Source organism: Leptodactylus fuscus, chromosome 10, assembly GCF_031893055.1.
Source record: "Leptodactylus fuscus isolate aLepFus1 chromosome 10, aLepFus1.hap2, whole genome shotgun sequence".
NCBI lineage: Eukaryota > Metazoa > Chordata > Amphibia > Anura > Leptodactylidae > Leptodactylus > Leptodactylus fuscus.
In genome coordinates this window covers 59172780-59188969 of record NC_134274.1, presented here as the reverse complement: position 1 = coordinate 59188969, position 16190 = coordinate 59172780, and the positions used below count along the sequence as shown (strand labels likewise).

General features: G+C 45.2%; 1 protein-coding gene across 1 annotated transcript in view; it reads left to right on the top strand.

Moving 5' to 3' along the window:
- Positions 1-16190, top strand: part of DNAJB12 (DnaJ heat shock protein family (Hsp40) member B12) — a 46635-nt gene that overhangs the window by 13897 nt on the left and 16548 nt on the right. The window contains exons 2-3 of the mRNA XM_075258242.1: positions 8025-8187; positions 10956-11101. Coding sequence (XP_075114343.1) covers positions 8025-8187; positions 10956-11101 — 309 coding nt within the window. The remainder of the gene's footprint in view (positions 1-8024; positions 8188-10955; positions 11102-16190) is intronic.

The window sequence follows — 16190 nt, the reverse complement described above, 5'->3', positions numbered from 1 at the left end:
TGTCAAATATTCCATGCCACAAACATCCTTTACCCTAGCAACAAGGTCCGCAACTATGGAATGAGAGGTCCTCTTCTAATGGAGTGTCTTAGCTGCTGTGCAAAGATACAAAAACAATTTAGAGGTCAGCTTGCCTAAATGGGGAGGGGGAGGTTGAGCAAGTAGGTAAAAGGATCAAGTGGAACACCTTGAATAAAAAGAGCATCAGAGAGAGATTGGACCTCAAGCCAGAAGGGGCGAATGCCAGAGCAGTCCCAGAAGACATGGTATAAGGAACCAATATCGCTTTCACAGCGCTAACACAGAGGAAAGATACTGGGTTTAAGGGAATGAAGCAGGGCAGGGGTATAGTACCAATGCATGAGCAGTTTGTACTGAGTCTCACGAAAGGAAATACAAGATGATGATTTAGCTGCGCGAGACCAAATAACCTGCCACTGGCTGGGTGAGATCTGCCTACCCAGGGCTTCAGCCCATTTAACCATATATCGATGAGATACACGGGATCGCACCTCTGGAAATGAGAGAAACCTATAGATTGTCGATTATGAGGCCCACTGTAGAGGTGACTGCCCGACATACTGTCTCAAAAATAGTAGGCATGGAGACCTTGAGAGAGCCAAACTGGGAGAAGACAAAATGTACAATCTGCTGATAATGAAACCACTCTGTGGTTGGCAAGTGCAGGTTAGAAGTAAAGTAGTCAAAGGGCCTGAGCTCCAAAGTCAGCAGATTGACCAAATCGGCTATGTGGAAAAGACCCAGTGTGCTCCAAGAGCGTATCATAGAAGCTGTAAGTCCACCAGAGAGGAGTGGGTTGTATAGAAAGGGAGGCTAAAGGGAAAACCTTGGAGCACTAAAGCCAGATAGCACGCGTAAAGCGAATGGGGCCTAGGAGGGGAACTGGAGAGGAGGGAGGGGAGTGGGACCACAGAAACTAATTGGGGTGAATCGGTGCTAGCCAGAGTTTTTCAATTTCAACCCATTTTGTGTAGACTTTCGAAGCAGCCCAAAATGGAAACTGGAAAATCGCTTTCTGAAGAGCACGCAATTCAGAGTGCAAGACAGCTACCGGGAGGGTTTTAAAAAAAAAAATAAAGAAGTTTCGGAAGGAGGGTCATCTTTATAGCATTAATACGGTCGATGAGAGAAATATTAAGAGGGCGCCACTTGTCCAGGAGAGCACGTAGATCACTGAATAAAGGGTAGTGTAAGAAAAGGGACAGGTGAACCCCCAGGTAGCAAAGAGATTTAGTACGCCACTGGAAGTCATAATTGGACTTCAGGAGCTGAAGGGCCATATCAGGGATATTGAGGGGGAGGGGGCGCAGTTTTAGTGGGGTTAACCTTGTACCCGGAGAGAGCACCATAAGCGTTTAACTCATGAAGGAGGCTAGGGAGGGAGGTGTGAGGGTCAACAAGACATCATCGGCAAAGAGGCTGATCTTAAAATCTCTATCTCTTATCTTAACTCCTGTAATATCAGGATTGGATCGGATCCGGAAAGCCAAGGGTTCTATGCAAAGCGCAAATATAAGCAGGGACAGGGGGCAGCCCTGACGCGTCCCATTACGGATTGGGAATGGGGAAGAGACCGAGTTAGGAAGTTTAACTACACCCGAGGTAGAGGAATATAAAGCCCCAATAGCCGTGAGAAAGGCCACAGACAGTCCAAATCGCCTGAGGGTAGCCGTCATAAATGACCAATCGAGTCGGTCAAAGGCCTTCTCTGCATCAAGGCTCAAGAGTAGTGCAGGGGTAGCCGAGCGGTTGCGTCTATTAAGTCCACAGTCCTTCTAGTCATGTCTCCCTCTTGACGGCAAGGGACAAAACCCACTTGGTCGTGGTGGATCAAAGACGGGAGCCAAGCGTTGAGCCTTTTAGCCAAAATCTTAGTAAAAAGCTTGAGATCAGTATTCAACGGCACAATAGGGCGAAAATTAGAGCACTCCTGGTGATCCTTGTCATGCTTAGGGACTAGGGTAATGTGGGAATGGAGCATGGATGGAGGAATGGGAGCACCGTCTAGGAAGGAATTGAAGAGTTGGCATAAATGGGGATTCTATTTATTCTAAAGATGTTGTTCTTGGTATGAAGACATTGTCTTATATTCACCGAGGAGTGATAAGTGACCCGCCAGACCTTCTTCCAGTTTCACAGAGGTACACTTAAATAAATGTTCCCAAGGTGTATTGGGACTTTTACACTCCATTACGTATTAATATACCAATTCTGCTACCTCATCAGATTTTGGCACTCATGCTGGGTGACCCTGTTACACTGGGATATATATATATATATATATATATATATATATATATATATATATATATTATATAAAATCTCCTGAAATCAGAAAGCATCTATGACAGGGTGAAGTGAAGATCTGATCCACTTTGTATTCAGTTTTTTTTTTTTACTGTTGCACCTATTTTTCTTTTCTTTTTTGACACCACCTGCAGCCATATAGGAGGCACACACTTCCTTCCTGCATTGTCTAGTTGCACAGTAAAGCAGGATATGTGCACTTCATCTATGGCCTGGATCACATCTGTGTTCAGGATTCTGTTCGGGGAGTCCGCTGGGGGAACACCTGAACGGAATACCAAACACATTAAAAAGCATTTTTTTAAAGAAACCACACGGACACCCCATAGACCATAATGGGTCCGTGTGTTTCTCGCACAGCGTCGGCACAAATCATGCGGAGAGAAAAGTACTTTTCTCTCCTGTGTTCGGGGAGCCCCAAACGGAAACCTGAACGCAGGAGTGAACCTAGCATAACCCACACTTTTTGCAATTTGCTGCAGCATGATATCTTATCAAAGAAGACAACAATTTTGTTTTTTTTTCTAATGACTTTTCATTGCTTGTTTTGTTGTCGTCTTTGCAGAAATATCCATGTGATGCAGCAATTTAACCAAGAAGTTTTGGATAACTCTGCTACATCTGTACATAGGCCAGGGCATTAAGATACTCACTTTATATTGCCGCCTTCCTCCATATGTTTTCTACCATGATAAGAAGTAGATAGATACCTTACACTTTGTAATTACAGATCTGAGTCTGAAGGATCTTGTTAGTGTGTGAACTGCAGCCAGGTTGTGGGGGCGGCAATGAGCTGCTTATCTGGACCTACAGAAATTCTCTTCTATCTATTCCTTCCAAGGCGAGATAATTGCTTGGTGCAGGCTGCAGCGGCCAAGTATCTAGTCTGCAGTTTTCTGCTTGTCCTGTTAATTGGTGACAGTAGGGAAAAAAAAATCATCAGAACTTTCTGCAGTGGTGAAATATCCCGGTGCTCAGCGCCACCTCAGCAACATCCTCAGCTTATATCTACGTCACAAAAAGTGGATCTATAGACCGTGACAACAGTTCTGCACGACTAAACTGTACGCAGGCTACTTGTGTTTCCTTAGAAGCAGCAGTCGGATCATCTGTAAGCTACATGTGGGTTAAGACTCATGACTCCCAGTAAAATTATAGGCTGCAATCTAAAAATAACACCGCAACATAAGAAATGGTGGATTCCTCGTACGTGGCTGCCCCTCTGTCAATGAAAGCGGCTGCCTGTTCTAAGAGCTATTAGTGGGGTTGCTGAGTGTAGGATCTTCACAAAAATGACATTGATATTTATAATGTACTAGAGGGAGGACCCGGCTTCGCACGGGTATATTACATGTTATTTTTGTGTAGTGGCCCCATAAGAATTGTCCAATTTTGCACTGATGTATTTTGTATGTGGTTTGTGTGTATGTCCATAAGCGTCATGTGATTATGTGTATCTCATTTTGGATATCAGTGAAAAACCTGTGATCAGTTGTTATGGATACCTGGAGTAAAGCTGTATCTAATCCTTCCCCGTGTAGTACTGTGTTTAGACTCAAGTATCTAATACTTGTTGGTGTGGTACTGTTTGCAGATGCACATATCTAATCCTCCCCCGTGTGGCATTGTGTGAAGAGGCACGTATCTAATCCTCCGGTAAATGAAACTGTGTGCAGACGTGCATATCTAATCTTACGGCATGTGGTACTATGTGCAGACGCATGTATCTAATCCTCTGGCGTGTGGTACTGTGTGCAGACAGGTGTATCTAATCCCTGGCGTGAGGTACTGTGTGCAGAGGCATGTATCTAATCCTCCCCCGTGTGGTACTGTGTGCAGACATGCGTATCTAATCCTCCCCCCGTATGATACTGTGTGCGGAGACGCGTATCTAATTCTCTGGCTTGTGGTACTGTGTGTAGAGGCATGTATCTAATCCTCTAAAGTGTGGTACTGTGTGCACACACACGTATCTAATCCTCCCCTGTGTGGTATTGTGTGAAGAGGCGCGTATCTAATCCTTCGGCGTGTGGAACTATGTGTAGACGCGCGTATCTAATCCTACTGCATGTGGTACTGTGTGCAGACGCATGTATCTAATCCTATGGCGTGTACAACTGTGTGCAGACGCGCGTATCTAATCCTCTGGAGTGTGGAACTGTATGTAGACACGTGTATCTAATCCTACGGCATGTGGTACTCTGTGCAGACGTGTGTATCTAATCCTATGGCGTATACAAATGTGTGCAGACGCGTATCTAATCCTTCGGCATGTGGAACTATGTGTAGACGCACGTATCTAATCCTACTGCATGTGGTACTGTGTGCAGACGCGTGTATCTAATCCTATGGCGTGTACAAATGTGTGCAGACGCGCGTATCTAATCCTCTGGAGTGTGGAACTGTATGTAGACATGTGTATCTAATCCTCCCCCGTGTGATACTGTGTGCGGAGACGCGTATCTAATTCTCTGGCTTGTGGTACTGTGTGAAGAGGCATGTATCTAATCCTCTAAAGTGTGGTACTGTGTGCACACACGTATCTAATCCTCCCCTGTGTGGTATTGTGTGAAAAGGCGCGTATCTAATCCTTCGGCGTGTGGAACTATGTGTAGACGCACGTATCTAATCCTACTGCATGTGGTACTGTGTGCAGACGCGTGTATCTAATCCTATGGCGTGTACAACTGTGTGCAGACGCGCGTATCTAATCCTCTGGAGTGTGGAACTATGTGTAGATGCCTGTATCTAATCCTTTGGCATGTGGAACCATGTGCAGACGCACGTATCAAATCCTTCAGTGTGTGGAACTGTGTGCAGAAGTGCGTATTTAATCCTCTGGTGTGTGGGACTGTGTGCAGACCCGTGTATCTAATTCTACGGCATGTGGTACTGTGTGTAGACGCGTGTATCTAATCCTACGGCATGTGGTACTGTGTGCAGATGCATGTATCTAATCCTCCCCTGTGTGGTATTCTGTGAAAAGGCGCGTATCTAATCCTACGGCGTGTAGAACTGTGTGTAGACACGCGTATCCAATCCCCCGGCATGTGGTACTGTGTGCAGACGCGCGTATCTAATCCTATGGCATGTGGTTCTGTGTGTAGACGCGCGTATCTAATCCTCCCCTGTGTGGTACTGTGTGCAGACACGCGTATCTAATCCTCCCCCATGTGATACTGTGTGCTGAGATGCGTATCTAATTCTCTGGCTTGAGGTACTGTGAGCAGAGGCTTGTATCTAATCCTCCAAAGTGTGGTAGTGTGTGCACACACATGTATCTAATCCTCCCCTGTGTGGTATTGTGTGAATAGGCGCATATCTAATCCTTCGGCGTGTGGAACTATGTGTAGATGTGCGTATCTAATCCTACTGCATGTGGTACTGTGTGCAGACGCGTGTATCTAATCCTATGGCGTGTACAACTGTGTGCAGACACACGTATCTAATCCTCTGGAGTGTGGAACTGTGTGTAGACGTGTGTTTCTAATCCTACGGCATGTGGTACTGTGTGCAGACGCGTGTATCTAATCCTATGGCGCGTACAAATGTGTGCAGACGCGCGTATCTAATCCTCTGGAGTGTGGAACTGTGTGCAGACGCGCATATCTAATCCTCTGGAGTGTGGAACTGTGTGCAGACGCGCATATCTAATCCTCTGGAGTGTGGAACTGTGTGCAGACGCGCATATCTAATCCTCTGGAGTGTGGAACTGTGTGTAGACGCCTGTATCTAATCCTTTGGCATGTGGAACCGTGTGCAGACGCACATATCAAATCCTTCAGTGTGTGGAACTGTGTGCAGAAGTGCGTATTTAATCCTCTGGTGTGTGGGACTGTGTGCAGACCCGTGTATCTAATCCTGTGGCGTGTGATACTGTGTGCTGATCTGTGTATCTAATCCTCTGATGCGTGTATCTCAGTTTGGATATCAGTGTTGTATTGTGCATGTGGAGTGACTGTGTGTATTGCAGTTGGAATATGAGTGAAGGTCTTGCAGGTTTGTATTGGCTAAGGGGGGGGCACTGTGTTTGGAATGCTGTATCTCAGCAACGGTACGTCCGAGCGAGTTGGAGTCTCGTCTTAAACCTTCCCGGATATCTGAAGTATCTCTGTACCAAATTTAGTGAAGATCGGTCCAGTCGTTTGGTTCGCATTAGAGAACAGACAGACAGACAGACAGACAGACAAGAATTCATTTTTATAAGATAGAGAGATATGCCCAGGTTGGTGGGGAAATGGCAGTTTGGTGACTACTGCCTCGTGTAGGCCCATGAGTTTGTTTGTTTTGTTTTTGTTTTTTTGTTAAATCTATTTTTACTGTGGATGGATAGAAGAGAACAAGTAGGGTTAATTTTTTTTTTTTTTTTTTTAAATAAGCCTCATCGGTTTCAAAAAGGACTGAGCACTCACCCACACCTTCCTCTACCTAGATACGTACCTTTGGTCATGCTGAACATGCATGTTAATATGTAATCCAGGTTACAACAACGACTGTCCCTTGGATTTCTAATTCTGCATTTTGCTGTATTTGGCGGTTTTGTTGCCGATTCCATTTGTTGACTTTCAGATTCTTCCTTTTAAGGTGATACATCCTGGGCAGCACAGTGGCTCAGTGGTTGGCACTGCAACCTTGCAGCGCTGGAGTCCTGGGTTCGAATCCTGCCAAGGATGACATCTGCTAGGAGTTTGTATGTTCTCCCCGTGTTTGCCTGGGTTTCCTCCAGGTACTCCGGTTTCCTCCCACACGCCAAAGATATAGGATGATAGGATAGAGATAGGGACTGTAGATTGTGAGCCCTATCTGGGACAGTGACTGTCAATGTCTGTGAAGCGCTGCGGAATATGATGGCGCTATAGAAGTAAGCATAATAAATAATAATAAACTTCTGTGTAATAAAACACATATACAGAATTACTAGAGCCTTATTATCTAGGTCAGATTTTAGCCAGGTTAAAGGGACTCTAAACCCTGAAAACTAAAAAAAAAAACAAAACCTGATATAGTTCATTTCTAGACATGTCTGCAGCATTAACTGCTAAACTGCTGCTCTGAGCGGTTTGGCAGTAATCTTACAGATCTATAGTGGCAGTCACCAACCTGCTATTTCTCCACCAACCTAGGCATATACATTATAAACATCAATATCCGTGAAGATCCTACACTCCTCAACCCCACTGAGAAGCCTATTTACTGTTTGCTGTTGTATCTCTGCCCCATACACTTTAAGGAGCCAGCACCCTAGAGTCTTCATTAGTTGTCAGCTGTGTTTATGGGGAGAGGTGAGTAAACCTTTGGCAGTAGTCATCTACACTAAGATAAGGATGGTCTCCTGATATCATCTGCTGAGGAAGAGCTAGACTCCTTCATACATGTCATACTGATAGCTGTATTCCGAGTGTATTCTGTATGGCGCCTCCTTAAGTCTCTTATTTTACAAGGAGGGTTTTTTTTTTCTTGTTGGATTCTATATGAATCTGAAAGGTACAAAGTTATGGCATGCTTCATTGGGCTCCATATGTTCTCCCCCCTTGTTACTCACCTCCCAGTAGTTGTTAATAGGCTAATACAACCAGCAAAAATAAATGCCAGTGTAGACTGGTAGTCTGGATAGGTCATGCAATGTTTTATATGACCCTATCTCTAAGAAGTGCCTTATTTTGCTTGACTTTTTCCATGATTTATGTCTCTTGCAGAGCTCATGGAATCCCTCTCAAAAAACAGCCAGTCTAATGGTACAGAGCCTCCACATCCCCGGCACCGGAAAAAAGCAGCTGAGCCAAGCCCATCTGCAAATGGGGAGGTTGGTGGAGAATCGAGCAAGAGTTACACACAAGACCAGCTTGACGCAGTGAAGAGGTAACGGAACCAGACAAATCCATAATGGCAAAATACTTCAGCCAGTTTCAGAATATTTAACCATGGTCCATTAGCCAAGACTACCACAGATCACCAGAGAGCAGGCGCTATGATAAGGTCAAAGCCGTGTTTATGGGTAATTGACCAATAATCTCGGGTAACTGTTGCCGTCCTAATTATTTAGGCTGAGTGGCAGGTGGTGAATAAATCACACCACTCTATATGTTGGTATTAGTTCCTCTCTCAGTTGAGGAATGTATGCTGACGCACTTTTATTAAAACAACGTGGGGTTAAATAGTAGCAAAGAAAGGAAGTGATGTAACAACAACATAAATTTTCATATTCATTCCTGATTGGCATGGTAGATCTCAGTCAAACAGAAAAAGTTTAAGCAGTGCCATATATATCCAGCTACTCCCGCTCCTGCGTGGTAACCTTCGGGAGCTGTCTTCTGGCAGCAAACCAAGCATTTGTTTTTCTTGCACCATCCTGGATGCAGGCGCCATCTTATCATATAACATTATACCAGTTTTAGGCATAAGCAACTATATCTAGCATTCAGCTTTTAAGGATAACAATGTTTTTCATACATGACATGATTATAACCTTCACAGTTGTATGTTCTGATATATTCTGAACATACCCTCACATATCACAGAATTTGCTTGATCTTGCCGTGTCTTTGAACTTTTGCTGTGGGTTCCCTGTGGCCAGTTTTTGGAGAGGATATTTAGGTGGAAGACTGCCTCAAATTCTTCTCCAAATTGTGTCATGTGGCTCTAGTCCAGGTCCAGATATGTCATGCCCTGTTCTAGAAGCCAGGAATGCTATACCATGTTTCCCTGAAAATAAGACAGTGTCTTATATTAAATTGCTGTCCTAAATATAAGACCTGTCTTATTTTCGGGGGACGTCTTATGACAATCGGCAGTCATGCCGGCACTTCCTTAGTGGAGCGCCGGTATGACTGCCAAGTATAGAAGGGGGGGATAAGGTATGCTACTTACCTTTCCCATCTTTGTAGCAGCGCTGGTGCTGCTGTTTGTCCCGGCAGTGGTGGGCGGGGCTTAGTGAGGCTTCGGGGATGGGGCTTTCGTGGGCGGGGCTTAGCTATCCTCACTTCACTGACACAACAGCCAGATGGACTCTGTGCTCTGTGTGCACAGGAAAGCCGGCTACTGCCTCTGCCTCTTGGATGAGCTGGGAGAGTGAACTCCCCGCAGCATATGTACAGTGGGCATCTCCCAGCTCATCGGACAGCAGCAGGGACAGTGGATACAACAGCAGAGGCAGCAGTCGGCATACCTGTGCACATGGAGCACATCACAGTGTTCAGCCGGCTGTAATGATTTTTGGGAATGCCTTATTTTCAGGGGGTGCCTTATATTAGGCAATTCAACTAAAAAAAAAAAACATGCTTTACTTTCGGGGGGTAACCTACTTTCGGGGAAACGCGGTACTATGTAAACATCTGACCTGTATCTGAGCAGCGTACAGCATGTAGGTGGCAGATACTGCGGTAGAGGCTGTATTTTGCAAGAAACATTTTGTGGTTGAACAAAAAAGGTTTTTGTAGATCACTTTGAGCTTTTAGTAGATAGCTGATGTTTCCTTAGTACTTTGTGTGACTGTGGCTTTCTGCAGGGATGTCTGGGCTTCAGCGAAAAATAAAATCCAGTGAATGGAGAAAATAAATGACTAGTATGCTTAAAAGGGCATTTTCCTTGTGTTTTCATGGCATGTGGCTCTGCAATCCTGGAGCGGTCAGGAGTTTTGGAAACAGTGGAACGCTGTTGCAGTGTCTGTCAAAAATCGTCCGCTGAAAAAGTCCTGCATGCAACACTGGGAGCCATCCTTTCTCAATACATCTGATCTGCGGGTGTTGGATCCCCGCGGATCAGATGTATTATACAATATTGAAGCTGGACATTTCATTTGTGCATCAGTAAGTTTAACCAATCCCCCCAAAAATCTAGGGCTTAAAGGATAAGCAAATTGTCTCCTTTCTGTGAAATCCTACATTTCTTCATTCTTTCGCTTGTTTCTCTATTGAGAGCTGTCCCCGGCTTCTCCTTGTGTGTAATGAAGAGGAGATAACATTTAAGTCATTTATTATAAAATCTAGAAATGTGCTTTTAGGAGATTCTCATCTTTCATAAGGTTTCTAGAGATATCACTGGATGACAATGGTCATTGGGAACAGCTGCAGGTCCTATGTTTTTACTTTACGATATCTCTGGAAAAATAGAGTGAGAACTGAATATTAGTGTCATATGAAAGATGAGAATCTCCTCTTTGATATGACATTTTGAGATGAGGAGGTGAACAGCTTAGGAAGTGCTGGATGTGCATTTCAAGTGTAAAATCCCTAAACTTTCCATGGTTCCTGCACTGTTCTACACTGGTTCTAGGATAGGAGTGTAGCCTTTTGCTGTATATATGTATGTTTCCATTCTTTGGTCGTGACTAGAGATGAGCGAGTACTGTGGGGATCAGCCGATCCGAACAGCACGCTCGCATAGAAATGAATGGACGTAGCTGGCACGCGGGGGGTTAAGCGGCCGGCCACTGTCAAAGCGGAAGTACCAGGTGCATCCATTCATTTCTATGGAGCGTGCTGTTCGGATCGGCTGATCCAAACAGTACTCGCTCATCTCTAGTCGTGACATTTAAAACAAAGTAAATAATGATACCTGCAGTTGTCATGTCTTAGAGTATACATGGTCTTCTGTTCACTTAATTTACCCAATACATTTATTACCTATAGGATAAAACAGTGCAAAGATTATTATGAAATCTTGGGTGTAACAAGAGACGCTCCAGATGATGACTTGAAGAAAGCCTATCGAAAGCTAGCGTTAAAATTTCATCCAGATAAAAACCATGCACCGGGCGCTACTGAAGCGTTTAAAGGTAAGTCACCTTTAATATGAGAGAGGGTGATAACCAAATGAGACCGACAAAAAAAACAAATTCTAACCACGTACTTTGAGGACATAGCGTCAGGACCATTTTTCTATGCTCCAGAATAGGGAGATGCTGTATACATTCACATGTGGACTGGAGGACATCTATGCATGACATCCATTTAGTTTAACCCCTTCCCAACATCCACCGTACTAGTACAGCGGATGCCGGGTGTTTAAACATGGCGGCCACCATAGCTGCTGGGTGGCTGCTATTTTATAGAGCAGACACCCAGCGTAAATGCCTGCTATCTGTGCCCACGCTGATTGCGGGTATTAACCCCTCTGGCGCCTTGGTCAAAGCTGATGGGTGCCGCCATTTTACTGGGGATCACAGGCACCCGGAAAAAGCTCTGGGGCCTGCATCCCATTTCTATGACAGCTGGGAGCCTTGTGAAGGCTCTCAGGCCTGTCATTCTATACTTTCTATTGCAGGTTCAAGACCCCTAGGGGTTCTAATAAATGCAAGAAAAAAATTAAAGTATAAAAAATTCAAATCACCCCCTTTCCCTAGAACACATGTAAAAGTACTTAAACTCTGTGAAACACATACACGTTAGGTATCCCCGTGTCCGAAAACGCCCGCTCTACAAATCTATAAAAATAAAAAAAAAAGACGCCCTATGCATCCCCGTACATGGAAGTATAAAAAAAAGTTACGGCTGTCAGAATATGGTGACTTGTAGAAAAAAAAATTTGGGGCACAGTTATGGATTTATTTTTTTTATGTAGATTGTGAGCCCCATATAGGGATCACAATGTACATTTTTTTTCCTATCAGTATGTCTTTGTAGAATGGGAGGAAATCCAAGCAAATAAGGGGAGAACATACAAATTCCTTGCTGATGTTGTTCCTGGCAGGATTCGAACCCAGGACTCCAGCGCTGCAAGGGCGCAGTGCTAACCTCTGAGCCACCATGTTGCCCCACAGTTATGGATTTTTGTTAAGGGGTTAAATGTAGATAAAACCATATAAATTTTATTTCCTCTGAATCGTACCGAAACATAGAATACAGGTGACTTGTCATTTTGGCTGCACAATGAACGCCGTTAAAATGAAGCCTGTAAAAAAGTCGCAGAAATGCAGTTTTTCTTCAAATCCACCCCCATTCTGAATTATTTTCCAGCTTCCCAGTACATTGTACAGAATAATAAATGGTAGCATGATGAGGAAAAACTTGTCCCACAAACACCTCATATGGCTCCGACAGTGGAAGAATAAGAGTTATGGGGTTTGGAAGGAGGGGAGTCAAAAACGAAAATTGAAAATTGCCCGCAGGTGATGGGGTTAATAGTCGCAATGTTAACACTGCACTGCCTGCTTCTCTTCTGCTTTGGTGTTGGCTGAGAGCAGATCCCAGATTGGCACACCAGTTGCACTTAGAAAGGTGTTACCCGTGTTAAAGGAGTTATGTAGGGAGAGAAATGTTACGTGATTAGAAGCCTTCCACATGCAGCTTTGAGGGTCCTTGGCTGACCTATTTATTGAATTTGCAGAGGGCAAGGCGATGCCAAAAGTCTCAGCGTTCTTTGTGGAGATCTGCTGGTGCCACCAAGATTTCAGATTGTCTGTAAATGGCCACTAACTTTTCAGACAACTTAGTCTCCTTTCATAGAACTTGTGTTTATGGACCAAAATCTAATGCACTTTAATTAAAAATGTGGCTGTTTTCTGCCTGAAAAACCTCTCTAAAGTTCCTGCCACTAGGTGTCTCTCTTCTAGCATATTTGCTGTTCATTCTCTTGTTACTAAGTCCATCCTAGATACATCACATTCCTTCTTGCTTATGTTAGCGAGTGTAGCTGTTGATTTGTACAAAAGACTGAGGATTCTGCAAATATCACAGCTTATGATGTAAGGCTATAGCCACATCTGTGCACACAGTGTCACCCGAAAATTGGCTGAGGAAGAAGTCCTGCGTGCTGGGAATATACCTCTCCTTTGTTTGGGTCCCCCTATGGACCTGAGCGATAGAGAGGCAACGCTAGTGTGAACCTAACAAAAGAAGAGCCTTCTATGTACTAGTATCTACTTCTGGCTGCTTGTGTGATTACAGATGGGATATTATTCAAAGACCGCAAGCAGCTTTACTGACACTGCTCATAGATTAGTGTTTTGTCTGCTTGGATACATGGCTTTACTCAGCTCTAACGTGATTATTAGCAACAGAAAACTGATAGAATATCATGTACGATGGCTTATACAGTCAAGAACAGACTGCTCAGCAAGACCCTGCCCATATGAACTGTTTATGAAAACTCAGATCCCCTGTAAAGATGCTCAGAACTATGGCACCACTACTACTACTACTACTGAAGCTGGGTTAGAAAGTGCATACAAAAGAGATAGGTATGTCAGAATGAGTTATTCTAATGTCTCTTTGAGTTGTTATCCCCCCCCCTTTAAAGGGGCTCTATCAGCAAAATCATGCTGATAGAGCCCCACATATGCGTGAAGAGCCTTTAAAAAGGCTATTCAGGCACCGTAAATGTTATATTAAATGTTTAAAATAATAACCTAAAAAAGAATGTGATCTACTTACCGAATGTGCACGCTGGGCGGGCATTCAGGGTGTGTCTTAATCTTCGTCCACGCCTCTTCTTCGCCTCTTCTTCCTCCGATGTCCTCCGGTCCCGTCCTCCTCCGGCGTTCGCAAACGGACACTTATATAAAAAAAAATAGGCTGGTTGCTGGGAGTCAATAGAGAAGGGTGTTGCAGTAATCTAAGTGGGGGATTTTGACGGCATGGACTAGGGTTTTAGCAGTTTCTGGGGTGAGGGAGGCACAGATTCGATGGATGTTCTTGAGTTGGAGGCAGCAGCGAGTGTTGAGGATTTGAACGTGTGATTTGAAGGATAGGTCGGAGTCCAGGGTTATCCCAAGGCATCGGACTCATGGGACAGGGGTAAGTGTGACTGTTAACTTTGATAGATGGGTCAGGTAGAGGGGCTGTACGGGGTGGGGTGAAGATGATGAACTCCTTTTTCTCCATGTTGAGTTTGAGAAAGCGGGAGGAGAGGAAGGAGGCTACAGCTGTTAAACAATCTGGAATTCTGGCCAGCAGGGAGGTAATGTCTAGTCCAGAGATGCAGATTTGGGTGTCATTGACATAACAGTGGTACTGGAAACCATCAGATTCTATGAGTTGGCCCAGGCCAAGGGTGTAGATGGAGAACAGGAGGGGTCCTAGGACGAAGCCTTGAGGGACACTTACAGAGAGGTGGTGAGGAGGTGGTGTGCGAGTGGGAGACGCTGAATGTGTGGTTGGTGAGGTATGAGGAGATCCAGGAAAGGGCCAGGTCTGAGATACCAAGGGATGAGAGAGTTTCTAACAGGAGAGAGTGGTCGACTGTGTCAAAGGCAGAGGAGAGGTCAAGGAGGAGGAGGACAGAGTGAGGGTCAGTTCACACGTGAACTACCCACGCGGGTTTTGACACCGAGAGAGAAGCGTCGAGCCGCGTCTCTCTCTTGTCAAAACCCGCCTGCCGCGACCATCGCGGTCGCGGCTTTCCCCTCCGCTGTCAGCTCAAATGAATGAGCCGACATAGGAGGGAGCTGCCGGGGGCAGAAGCCGCGCGGCTTCCGCCTTGAGATAGGGCAGGTCGCTTCTTTTCTCCGCTAGCGGCAGCCCGCCGCTTGCGGGAAAAAAAAAGCCCAGTGGTCTACATAGACCACCATTGTAAAGGGGCGGATTTTGAAGCGAAATCCGCTGTCAAAATCCGCCCCTTTGCCCACGTGTGAACTAGCCCTAATGACACTTGGCTTTGGCGGTTAGCAGGTCATTAGTGACTTTTGTTAGGGCAGTTTCAGTGGAGTGTCAGGGTCTGAAGCCTGACTGAAGTCGGTCAAGGAGCAGGTTGGATGAGAGATAGGAGGAGAGTTCGGAGTGGACATGTTGCTCAAGCAGTTTTGAGGTGTATGGGAGCAGTGAGATGGGACGATAGTTGGTTGGAGAGGACGGGTCGAGGGACGGTTTCTTAAGTATATGTGTGATGGTGACATGTTTGGAGGCGGAGGGGAAGGATCCACTGGCTAGGGATAGGTTGAAGAGATGGGTTAGGGCTGGAGTAATGACTTCAGTGAGTTTGGGGATGAGATGTGACTGGTTCGGGTCAAGCACGCAGGAGGTGAGGTGGGATTTAGAGATTAGGGTGGAGAGTTTTTCGTCAGTGATGGTTAAGGATGAGGAGCAGCAAGTAGTTGTGCTCCTTTATGTGGGTGGCAGAGGAGGACCATAGAGAAAGACCAAAGGAGGCGGTGAGGAAATGGAGGCAGGGGGGTGGTCTATGTCAACGGGGATGTTGAAATCATCCATGATGATGGTGGGGGCTTCTGTGGATAGAAAGTGTGTGAGCCAGGTGGTGAAATAGTCGATGAAGGCAGCAGTAGGTCCCGTAGGTCAATATATGACGGCCAGTCGGAGCTTGGAGAATGAGTAGATGTGAACCGAGCGCACTTCAAAGGAGGGGGTTGAGGGTAGGTAGCGCTTGTATTGGAGTGAATGAGCAATTGTGTGACAGGAGGACGCCTACACCTCCACCAGGTTTATTGTTGGGGTGGAAAGTGTGTGAGATTTGCAGACCACCCATAGGAGAGGGCAGCGGGGGAGGTGGTGTCTGAGGGTGTCAGCCATGTTTCTGTGATGCCGAGAAATGTAAATTCGTTAGAAATGAAAAAGTTGTGAATGTTGTTGAGTTTATTGCGTGTGGATTGAGCGTTAGTTGAGCATAGTTCACCGGAGAGGACAGGGGGAGGGGTAGGAGCGAGTAAGATAGGTTTAAGATTTAGGGTGTTCTGTTATATCAAAGTTTTGTGTTGTATGTCTGTCTGCTGGCATACAAAACCTATGAAACACTGAATCAAAATGTAGGCATATTTGGTAAGGCTTTGGTAATTATACAATGTAATATACACTCACCGGCCACTTTATTAGGTACACCATGCTAGTAACGGGTTGGACCCCCTTTTGCCTTCAGAACTGCCTCAATTCTTCGTGGCATAGATTCAACAAGGTGCTGGAAGCATTCCTCAGAGA